At 45.6% G+C, this 12,513-nt stretch overlaps 1 protein-coding gene across 1 annotated transcript in view; it reads left to right on the top strand.

Annotated features, from left to right (window-relative positions):
• LOC126237430 (cytochrome P450 4c3) overlaps window positions 1-12,096 on the top strand; it is a 348,050-nt gene extending 335,954 nt beyond the window's left edge. The window contains exon 12 of the mRNA XM_049947583.1: window positions 11,936-12,096. Within this exon, the coding sequence (XP_049803540.1) occupies window positions 11,936-12,096 (161 nt within the window). The remainder of the gene's footprint in view (window positions 1-11,935) is intronic.
• The last annotated feature ends 417 nt before the right edge of the window (window positions 12,097-12,513 follow it).

Below are 12,513 nucleotides of genomic sequence, written 5' to 3'. Positions count from 1 at the left end.
TCACTACTTCATCCCTCAGAGCTACCCATTCTTCTTCTACTGTATTTCTTTCCCCCATTCCCTTATTCTCTCCCTGAAACTCTGTATAACCTCTGGTTTAGTCAGTTTATCCAGGTCCCATCTCCTTAAATTCCCACCTTTTACATGAACGAGTTCTGAATCTCTCCTTCAGAGATTATTACGCAATCTAAAGTAACAGGGCAGCACCTGAGGAAAGGATTTGAAGCTTCAAACTGCGCAGCACAAAGCCTACAATAGACCGCTACATAGACCCAATGGACTTCAGGCGATGACTGAGCACGATTCCTATAACTAAGCAGTGAAACAGGTACCAGCTTTACTAAACACTCCCAGTCTGCTGTTTCCAGGTATGTGGAGGAGTAATTTCTAAACGCGCATAACCCAACAGCATCATTTAACATTCCTCGCAACAAGTGCTGTAGTGCTGCTACCGGTTCCAGCGACGTTGCTTCTGGAACGTAGTAAAACACGGTGAGCTACGAGCTGGACAAAGTTTTGCGACCAGCGACTCTTCGAGTGGTCTGTTCAGCTGACCGTCTTCCGTGCCAGAAGTCGTGGCAAGTTGCCAGCAGACCTATACGTGTCACTGCTTTCGAACATTTCAGACGCCACAGCTCCCCCATAGACATGTGCCAATGCACTCTGCGTCGTTTGAGTTCTGTAAATACGTTGCACGCGGTTCTCTCATCTAGGTACCTCGTACGGTACTTGTACTCAACGGCAACATTTGTGTGCTGCAAGCTAGCCTGTGGTGTATGACCGAGTGTGCCCGCAAATAATTTCATTTGCCATTCATGTACTTATTCTTTTTTGCCGTGGTCTATCTAGAGTTTACCGATCGCACCCATGATGGCCATTTGCTCACTCTCGATTTGACACTTTTATTTCTATGAGTGTATGCCCTGTCTGTGACATGTCAACTTTGTGTCTACAAGGTAAAGTCGTATCCGAATCCTGTTCGTATACTGCTTACTCTCTGCTTTCGTATTTCTTTTCAGTTGTACATCTACTTTACCCACAATGTTGAGACGTTCACATCCTCTTTTACATCCAAACCGGCAATCTTTAAAGCATTATATTAAACGGAACATGAAAGATAAAGTAGTCGTTCAGTAAGTCCATAAACACCACACCACGAAAGAATTATCCGTTTGGAACGGAAATCGGTACATGTAATGTTCATGTACAGACAAACAATGATTTATTCAAGAAAGAGCTTCACAAATTGAGCAAGTCAATAACGCGTTGGTCCACCTCTGACCCTTATGCAAGCAGTTTTTCGGCTTTGCACTCTTTGACAGAGTTGTTGGATGTCCTCCTGAGGGGCTAGTTGGTATCTCACCACTGTCCAGGACTCATCACTGAAGACAGCTCTACTCCAGCCAATGAGATTCCAGGCCGAAGATGTCTGGAGAGGCCCCAGCCAGTAATGGAATACCAACGTGACTGTCGGCCGTCACACGGCCCGACAGTCAATAGTGATGGTCTTGGGTGACATTTCTTTTCATAGCAGAATCCCTTTGGCTGTCACCTGTGGAATCCTTACATTACAGCGATTACTTCCATTCGGAACCCCTGAAGAAACTGGCTACGTCAGTCGCCTAAGTATTGTGACAAAATGACTTCGTCAGCTAGTCTAGAAACCGGAAAGCAACCGTCAGTCAATCACATCGAGAAAACGCCAGAAATCACAGCATAAAGCTTTCTCGCATATGCCGAGATGTGCTTCTCCTCTGCTTAATATGCACTGGTGAGCCAAACCATTATTACCACCTGCTTAATAACTTCCTTGTCCGTCTTTGGAACGAGATACATCGCTGGTTCTACGTACCACGGATCCGACGGTTTGTTGGTAGCTTTGTGAAGGTACACTGATAAGCCAAAACATTATGACCACTGCCCATCGCGACATTGTATGCCGACTGGTGGTGTTGCGGGCACATGACGCGGTAACAAAAATATGCAAGCGGAACAGACATTAATAGGATCTCACCCTAGCGAAGATTTGGGCTGAAAATGGGCAAATCCATTGAGATAAGCGACTTTGACAAAGAGCAGATTATTATTACGCGGAGCTTGTGAACGAGTATCTCGAAAACAGCGAAACGTCTATTGTTCCCTTGCTTCTTCAAAATGGTTCAAATGGCTCTGAGCACTATGGGACTCAACTGCTGTGGTCATAAGTCCCCTAGAACTTAGAACTACTTAAACCTAACTAACCTAAGGACAGCACACAACACCCAGCCATCACGAGGCAGAGAAAATCCCTGACCCCGCCGGGAATCGAACCCGGGAACCCGGGCGTGGGAAGCGAGAACGCTACCGCACGACCACGAGATGCGGGCCTTGCTTCTTCTGTAAGCATTTACAGAAAGGGGTAGAAGGACAGTGAAACTAGCACTAGGCGCTAAATGGTTGGTCGTCCACGGCTGTTCATAGAAATAAGGGGTTCGGAGGCTTGGTACTCTGTAAAATAGGAGAGATGGTGGTCTATGGTATCTCTGCTGAAAGAGCCAATGCTTGTACACGCACAAGTGTTTTGGAGCATCGTACATTGTTGAACACGGAGCTCCGCAACAGACCACCGCTACGTGTTCACATGTTGACCCAACGACATCGGCAGTTACGACTGCAGTGGGCTCGGGACTATCGGGCTTCGACCATCGATCAATGGAAACGTGATGGCTCTTCGGGTGAATCAGATTTTTGCTACGTTAGGTCGATGGTTGTCTCCAAAACGCCATCACCGTGGTGAACGGCGGCCCGAAACGTGCAGCGTACCAAGGACGCAGGCTGGTGGGAGCAGTATTATGGTATCGGAGACATTCTTCTCCGCTTGCGTGGGGCCTCTGGTAGTAATAGAAGACACGCTGATAGCTGCGAACCACCTGCATCCGTCCATGGTTGATGTTTTCCCCGAAGACGATGTCATCTTTCAGCGATTTAATTGTCCGCATCTCGATGCCAGAACCGTGCTACAGTGCTTTGAGAAGCATTTTAGTGAACTCACAGTAATTCTCGTCAACCAGACTCGCCTGATGTAAACCCTATGAAATACATCTGGATCGCTATCGCCTGCATCACCGCCTACGAAAATCAGCGGCCCGTTATTTACGCGAATTACAGAACCTGTGCGTAGACATCTAGTTCCACATACACTGAAGAATCAAAAAATTATGACCATCCGCCTAATAGCATGATGGTCTATCTTCGGAATGCATACAGCAGCAGTTTTCAAAGGTATGTGGTACCAGATATTTACGTTCAGTTCTCGCAGATCCCGTAAATTACAGACTGGTGCCTTGTGAACGCGGACCTGGCGCCTGACAGCATTCCACATGTGTTCCATAGGTTTCAGATCAGGCGCATTCTGTGGCCAAGACATCAACTTGAGCTCGTCTTGATGCTCCTCAAACTAATGTTACACGAATCTGGCTTTGTGATACGGACAGCTATCCTGCTAAAAGATCCTATCGCTGTCGGAGAAGACATAAAGCATGAAGGGATGCAGGTGGTCCACCCTGATGTCCATCTTGTCCACAGCTATCGTGGAGCCTTCGATTGATACCACAGGTCTCATGGAAGCCCAGGTGAACAGCCTTCAAGAATAATACCGCCCCTTCCGCCCCACTGCCGTGTCGAGATGCATATTGCTGACACCTGTTCCCATGCTTGACGACGGATTTGGTTACGATCATAAACCAGGTGTAACAAGAAATGTGATTCATCCGACGAGGTGACACGTCTCCATTGATCTATCGTCCAGTCTCGATGATCCCGTGCTCACCGCAGACGTAATTGTAAGTGTCGATGGTTCAACATAGCAACACGTATGGGTCTCGTCTCCGGATCCCCATGTTCAACAATGGGCGCTGAACGGTGTGCTCTGAAGCACTTGAGCCTGCACCAGCATTATACTCCATCGTCAGATGTGCCACATAGCGAGCAAGCGTCTGACTTGCACGTCTTGTGATGAGACGTGGACATCCAACACATTGTCACCTCTATGGTTTCACCGCCCGTCAATAACTTTCCTAAGATGCTCACGACAGTAGCTCGAGAACAACCTACCAGCTCCGCCGTTCCGAGATACTCGTCCCGAGGGAATAACAATCTGTCCTTTGTGAAAGTCGCCTATGTCAGAGGACTGCTTTAATTAGGACCGGTATCGTCGCTAGAATCTACATCTACACCTACATCCATACTCCACAAGCCACCTAACGGTGTGTGGCGGAGGGTACCTTGAGTATCTCTATCGATTCTCCCTTCTATTCCAGTCTCGTACTGTTCGTGGAAAGAAAGATTGTCGGTATGCCTCTGTGTAGACTCTAATCTCTCTGATTTTATCCTCACGGTCTCTTCGCGAGATATACGTAGGAGGGAGCAATAAACTGCTTGACACCTCGGTGAAGGTATGTTCTCGAAACTTCAACAAAAGCCCGTACCGAGCTACTAAGCGTCTCTCTTGCAGACTCTTCCATTGGAGCTTACCTATCATCTCCGTAAACCTTTCGCGATTACTAAATGATCCTGTAACGAAGCGCGCTGATCTCCGTTGGATCATCTGTATCTCTTCTATCAACCCTATCTGGTACGGATCCCACACCTGTGTGCAGTATTCAAGCAATGGACGAACAAGTGTACTGTAACATACATCATTTGTTTTCGGACTGCATTTCCTTAGGATTCTTCCAATGAACCTCAGTCTGGCATCTGCTTTACCGACGATTAATTTTATATGGTCGTTCCATTTTAAATCACTCCTAATGCCTACTCCCAGATAATTTATGAAATTAACTGCTTCCAGTTGCTGACCTGCTATATTGTAGCTAAATGATAAGGGATCTTTCTTTCTTTCTATGTATTCGCAGCATATTACACTTGTCTACATTGAGATTCAATTGCCACTCCCTGCATCATGATTCCCTATTCGTCTCAGCATCGCTTACATATTTTCCTTCCCCCGTCACGTGCCCGCAACACCACCAGGTGGCATTCAGTCTGAGGTGGCCACTGATGACAGAGTTTTGGCTCATATCACGAGGGGCTTTTTATAAGTAACGCAAAAACTTTTTTTCTGAAGGCACGTTGGTTTCATGGAGGATTCAGATACACCATATTATTCCTCACTCTTTTGGCTACAAAACTCTATTTTTCAACTTAATCTTCGTTCAATGCGACTGACTTACGCCATCTTATTGGAGGGCCTGTATGCCCGCATGGCACCATTCTATTGGTTGACGTCGGATCCAGCATCTTGCTGTATCAATAACCTCCTCAACACCCACGTACTGCTTTCAGCGGAATTCATTGGACCAAACCAAGGTGCGAGATCCGGGCTGTAGGTTGGATGATGAAGAACAGTCCGATGAAATTTTGTGAGCTCCTATCGGGAACGCAGACTTGTGTGATCAGCCTCGTAACGCGCCAGCAGTTCTGCACAGATGGCCTTCGTTGCTCTTCATGGTCTTCTGTTCGGTGGCGAGGAACCCAGCAGGTACATCTTTGAGTACCCCAGTTGGTGGACGAGACTGCCGACATAACGTCCAGTTGTGCAGGGAGGTGTTTAATTGTGATCCGTCGATCACCTCGAACGAGAGTGTCCGCAAGTACCAACATTGCAAGAGTCACAGCTGTGTGCGGCCAGACGACATGCAGGAGATCGGACAGGTTTACGCGACCTTGTTGCGGTGATGACAGACGCCTCGCCCAACGACTCGCCGTGCTTTTGTTGTCTGTCAGATCTCCGTAGACCTTCTTCAAGCGCCTATGAGTATTTCCGATGCTTTGGTTTTCAGCCAAGAAGAAACTCAGTGACAGCTGTCTGCTTGGAACGCACTTTCGTTACAGATGCCATTTTGAAGGCTACGTTTAGCGCCATCACCTGTCGAACTTCATGATACTATAAGGGCTGAATATTCCACGATGTCCTACAACAAATTCTGCATTTTTTCAACCGAAATTGGCAGAGAAAACAATGTGTTGCATTACTACGAGGGTTGTTTTTTTAAGTAAGGGCCGCTTTTATTTTTAAAAAAAGATACAAATGCTTTTGTAAAAAAACTTTTACTTTCTGATTCTACACATTTTTACCTATTTTTCTACATAGTTGCCTTGTTTATTTAAGCACTTGTCATACCGTACAACTAAGTTTTTAATTCCCTCTTCAAAGAATTCGGCCGCCTGCTCCGACAGCCAAGAGTTCACGGCCGCTTTCACTTCATCGTCGTCATTGAAGCGCTGCCCGCCAAGATGGTGTTTCAGGTACCGGAAAAGGTGAAAATCGCTAGGAGCAAGGTCGGGGCTGTATAGTGCATGGTCCAAAACTTCCCAGCCAAAAGAATCAATCAAATCCCGAGTCTTTTGAGAGGTGTGAGGCCTAGCGTTATCGTGCAGGAGCAAAACTCCTTTTGTCAGCATGCCGCGCCTTTTGTTTTGAATTGCTCTGCGGAGCTTCTTTAGAGTTGCACAGTCGGCATCTGAGTTGATTGTCGTTCCTCGTGCATAAAGTCCACTAGCAAAACACCGCGCCGGTCCCGGAACACAGTTGCCATAATCTTGCGCTTTGACAGCGTCTGTTTGGCTTTGACCTTGACGGGTGAGGTTGTGTGTCGCCATTCCATCGATTGTCGCTTGCTTTCGGGAGTGATTGGGATACCCATGTTTCATCTCCAGTGACAATTTGACTCAACATGTCATCCTCTTCTTCCTCGTAACGAATCAAAAAGTCCAATGAAGTCGCAAATCTCTTCCCTTTGTGGTCCTCTGTGAGGAGTCTGGGTACCCACCAAGAACACAGTTTCTTAAAGTTTAGGTTTTCAGACACAATTTTGTTCAAAACCGAACTTGAAACTGGTGGAAATTCCAAAGAAAGAGTGGAAATTGTGAATCTTCTGTCCTCACGAATCTTTGTTTCGACTGCAGCCACCAAATCACCATTGACGCACTTCACCTTCATTCATTGCATTCAAGCCATAAACTTCTGTTAACTGACGATGAATTTCTGCAGCTGATAGGCTTCTCGCGGTCAAAAAACGTATCACTGACCGTATCTCACACGCGGCGGGCGATTCAATAATCGTGAACATTATACAGTAGCACAGCGATGCGTACACGTCAGCTACAGAGCTGCAACTTGCATCAGTGTGAACGGGAAGGATGCCGGCAAGTGGAGCGGTGGCTTGTTGCGGCGTCCGCGCGAGCTACGGGACTATACGCGCGAACGGCCCTTACTTAAAAAACAACCCTCGTAATTCAACGCCCCTCGTATAAGCACATAAGCATCCAAGTCTAGGTAAAGTGACTTGAATTTTTTTCTGTTTTGTATTAGCGCTGAGGCACATACAGCAGCAGTGATTCAGTGGTACTGAATAAGTTTCTGCCTTACCTATGGTTGAAAAATTTTCCTATACTTATAAGAGCGAGTAGATGAGTGAAAGTTTTCGTGAATGTTGTGACATTTCTTTCCTGCTAATCTACACGTTTCTCAAGGCTTGGCTGAATATTGAGTGATTGTATCATAAATGAGGCACAAACTTGTCATTGGACTAAAGGCTTGTCACGTAAAATCCACAGTTAGACTTTTCGGGGAATCAATGGCTGTTAATCTGTTTCTCGGATCCTTCCAGGTTTGATTCATCTTCCAATGTCGCAAGCTGGTAGTGTGCTGTAGCGTTGCAGTACCAGATACCCAAACACAGCCTCGGTTTCTCTCCATAGTATTGTGCGACTCGTCCGTGAAGTGATGCATTGGCGGTGAATTACGTACTTCTCAGAATGTCATAACATCACTTAAGTGATATGGCGTAGATAACCGCCGTTAAAAGGCTGTTGCTTTAGTTTGAGTATCGTATAAACCCTTACAGATTTGAGAAACTGTCGAAGATTGTTTTTCTCCAATTACATCAGATAAATATATATAGTTAATACAGTTCACATGCAGAAGATGAATTTTTAAAAAAGTGTCTTGAAAGTCATTGCAGTTCCGGTATCACTCTCCTGTATTTAGCATTTTCTTCTCATAACAAGATTACAAAAAAAGTTACTACTCCCTTTAGCTCTTCTCCAAAAATGTGTTCATAATTTGTATAAAACGTCGTGTGACTAGAGCCTCGCGTCGGGTAGACCGTTCACCAGGTGCAAGTCTTTCGATTTTACGCCACTTAGGCGAGTTGCAGGTCGATGGGGATGAGATGATGATGATTGGGACAACACAACACCCAGTCCGTGAGTGGAGAAAATCTTCGACCCAACCTGGAATCGAACCCGGGCCCTTAGGATTGACATACCGTCGCGCTGACACTCAGTTACTGGGGGGTGCACATAATTTTTTTTATGATACTTGGTGAAACAGCATTTATTGCAAGGCTGCTTAGCTCTTCTTTTCTACTGTACAGCGCAGTGTTCCAAATTTGCTACTTTCAACAATGTTATGGAATTATAAAACGTTATTGTGATTCAGGTAACTAATATCTACACCTTTCACCTCACTCACTATTCTCCCCCACCTCCCCTCTCTGTTTCCATTTCCTCCTCCCCCTCACCCTGTCCATCCTATCCTCTATCCATTTCAACATCTCCCTAGCATGATCATCAGCACGTGTAGCCATTGCAAAACAGTTCAATAATTCAGGCTGATACTACTCCTACAACATACCTGTCATGCAGGGCAGCGTACATATTTGGAACCAGAAAACCGTTTATTGTCCCTGACATGTAGGCTGCCCCAAAGCAGGCTGATTTGGCAGGCTGACACTGTTCACAGACAACATACCTGTCATGTGGGTTGACTATGCACCAGGAAAAAAAAACGTTTTTGTCCATATCTCTGCTCCTGTTGGACCTAGGAGGTTATGAACTGCACAGTGTTGATACTCATGAAGCCTGGTGCTTGTGTGCCAAATTTGGTTGGAATCTATCCAGGAGTTTGGGAGGAGATCCCAGACATACAGGAGTACATACACTCTGCTTCAGCTCTATACCAATTTTTGTGACTGTAATAAAAAACTTATTCAAACCCTTTTTACTTATTTCAAAGCATATTTAGTAGTTAATGTAACATTATGATTTTTCTTACACTTCTTTTTAACAAGATAGTAAACAATTCTTATGTTCTAAATTACTACTATTTAACAGTATGCCGGCCGGAGTGGCCGAGCGGTTCTAGGCGCTTCAATCTGGATCCGCGCGATCGCTACAGTCGCAGGTTCGAATCCTGCCTCGGGCATGGATGTTTGTGATGTCCTTAGGTTAGTTAGGTTTAAGTAGTTCTAAGTTCTGGGGACTGATGACCTCAGCCGTTAAGTCCCATAGTGCTCAGAGCAATTTGAACCATTTTAAACAGTATGAAATTACTATTAATGCTCACAATACTTTTATTTCTCATTGTGTTACTGAGGTTCTTCTACAAATAGGTGTTCGATTTTAGTACAGTGACATAGAAAATATTTTCGTTTTCTTGTTGCAGAGATTCATTTGCACCTCATGTACTTTGCTTTGATGTTACGGGCTATGATCGTCTTTTGTTTTTATGGTTGTGTTTTGTTTTTATGGTTGTGGAAGTGTCTGCTATTCTTCTGTCTCTTTGTGTGTGTGTGTGTGTGTGTGTAAAAGTGGAGATGATATGTCTTAACTTCTGTGTGCGCAAATTATTATTTCGTTAAATCTACTTTACTGTGGTACTGTTGTGGATGATGAAGAGTGGGTAAGTTGCCTGGTTTATGTGGTACTATTTTTGTAGCAGCTAAATGAGGTGTCATTTGTCTACTACTAGCGACCCGCCCTGGCTCTGCGTGGTTACCACTAAAGGGTACACAAACATTCAGTATTAATTGCGCAATAAAATTGCGAGACCAAGAACGGCACAATATTATTAAGCAATATTTACGCCCGGGACGCGTCAGTTCAAACTCTGCCTTCGTAACGAACATGTCGGTGACCGACGACTTGGAACTCACCTGTATCGGGAGTGAGTGGCTTACCTTGCAAAACACAAGCAGACATTATGCAGAACGGACGAAATGAGTCCGTATGGCTTCCAGTACACATTTCAATGGACCAGCTGCTCATTTATAGAAGCATAGATTCGTAAACCACAACAGCAACAACTGATTACAAATTAAGCAAGTGAATTATGTAATTTATCGTGTACACGCGCCGTTTTCTATGTGTTTCTCTGCGGCAACAACTGCTCATTTGTATCTTGCTTACACGATACTACCGCCGTCTCTATATATGCATATGACTTTTGTAACCTGAGTGTATTGCGCAGTACTCAGCATTGCGCAATAAATATTGAGGGTGTGAGGACACCTGGAAGACTTTCTGGCTTGGTGGTAATACAGGATGTCCCAAAAAAGAATGACCCGATTTTAACTTGTAATAACATTGAGACAAATGTCACTAGATGACTGAAACAGTACTAGATGTAATCGGCATGGTATAGAGTTTCAGAAAAAATCCGCTAGATGTCACTACGAGCGCTGACCTGGAGCGTGCAGCCAGTCTCGCGCGATATGGCGTCCGCGCAACACAAGGTGTATTGTGTTACTGAATTTAGTCGTACTCAATCGGTGATCGCAGTTCAGCGGGCGTTTCATATTCGATTTCGTGCTGAACGTTACTCCCTTACCTCGTGACATTGATGAACTCAAAACCTTAATATCAGCTGCTGTAGCTTCAGTGACAGAGGACACCTTACGCCGCGCGGGATTAGCCTAGCGGTCTGGGGCGCTGCAGTCATGGACTGTGCGGCTGGTTCCGGCGGAGGTCCGAGTTCTCCCTCGGGCATTGATGTGTGTGTATGTCAAAAAATGGTTCAAATGGTTCTGAGCACTATGGGACTTAACATCTGAGGTCATCAGTCCCCTAGAACTTAAAACTACTTAAACCTAACTAACCTAAGGACATCACACACATCCAAGCCCGAGGCAGGATTCGAACCTGCGACCGTAGCTGTCGCGCGGTTCCAGACTGAAGCGCCTAGAACCGCTCGGCCACACCGTCCGGCTGTGTGTATGTCCTTAGGATAATTTAGGTTAAGTAGTGTGTAAGCTTAGAGACTGAGAACCTTAGCAGTTAAGTCCCATAAGATTTCACACACATTTTTTTATTTTTTTTTTATTTTTGACACCTTACGCTCAATTTGGGATGAATTCAGCTGTCGGCTAGATATCAAGTGGTTCAAATGGCTCTGAGCACTATGGGACTTAATTTCTGAGGTCATCAGTCCCCTAGACTTAGAACTACTTAAACCTAACTAACCTAAGGATATCACACACATCCATGCCCGAGGCAGGATTCGAACCTGCGACCGTAGCAGTCGCGCTGTTCCAGACTGTAGCACCTAGAACCGCTCGGCAACTTCGGCCGGCAGGCTAGATATCGTCCGTGCAGCCAATGGAGGACATATTGATCATTTATGATGGATTTTTATAAACTTCTGTCTTTTCTGAGTAATTCAGTATGCAGTTTGTTGGTGTTAAGCCCTTCTTCCTAATAAATAATTCTATTTAGAATCGAGTCATTCTTTTTGGGACACCCTGTAAATTATGTACGCAATCATTCTTGTGAATCAATCTGTCCATTAAAGGAAACTATATCAAAACCCTTGGAGCAGCTCCTGAGATTAGCCCTGAAATAGGTTTCAGACAGAAAAACGCGGCGGGGGAATTTCATTCGTAATATTTCTGAAATGTTTCGTTAGTATAGTGATGTTTGGTTTCTAATGTTTATTTGGTCATTTACTGTGGATTTATTTTCTGTGACTACCTTTTGACTTTGAAAGTTTTCTTGTAACGTTAGGTGATACATCGTAAAATTAGAGAGGTGCAATTCTGACGCTGCCGGTCACGTACTAGCGTGTCCAAAATAGCATATAGGAACAGAAGAGTGAGCCTGTGCACTTGTGTTGCAGGTCAGAAGTTCGCCATACTGGAGGAAAAGGCGGTGATCTCTGCGGTGCTGCGGCGCTACCGCGTGGAAGCGGTGGACCGCCGCGAGGACTTGACGCTGCTGGGCGAACTCATCCTGCGGCCCAAGGACGGTCTGCGCCTGCGCATCGAACGCCGGCTCTGACGCGTGGCCGACGCCCGGCTCACCTGTATCGATCGGCCGGCTCGACCCGGCGGTCACACGCAGCGACTGACACTCCATCGCCCACGCCAGACACACCGCCGCTGCACGCCCCCCCCCCCCCCCCCCCCAGCTAGGTAGCCTCGTTCTAGGCCACTCGCAAATGTACGCGAATCCCGGCTTGTCTGAAACAATTTAAATCGAATAATTTCTTCGTGTACGGTTACAATGCAAACATAATCAACGAAATCTGTCAGAAGAAGCTGAAAGCCAAACAGTTGATAAACAACATCGAAATAACGCTAGATAGACAAGTAAAAGAAGAATAGCAGAACTACGCTGTCATGCAGTACATCGGCAGCGCGTATGTTTTGCAAGAAAATCGTTCATTTTAGTTTTCGTACCGACAACACGTCGAGT

Source organism: Schistocerca nitens, chromosome 1 (assembly GCF_023898315.1).
Source record: "Schistocerca nitens isolate TAMUIC-IGC-003100 chromosome 1, iqSchNite1.1, whole genome shotgun sequence".
NCBI lineage: Eukaryota > Metazoa > Arthropoda > Insecta > Orthoptera > Acrididae > Schistocerca > Schistocerca nitens.
The sequence above is the reverse complement of the archived record's forward strand: the minus strand, read 5'-3'. Positions and strand labels throughout refer to the sequence as shown.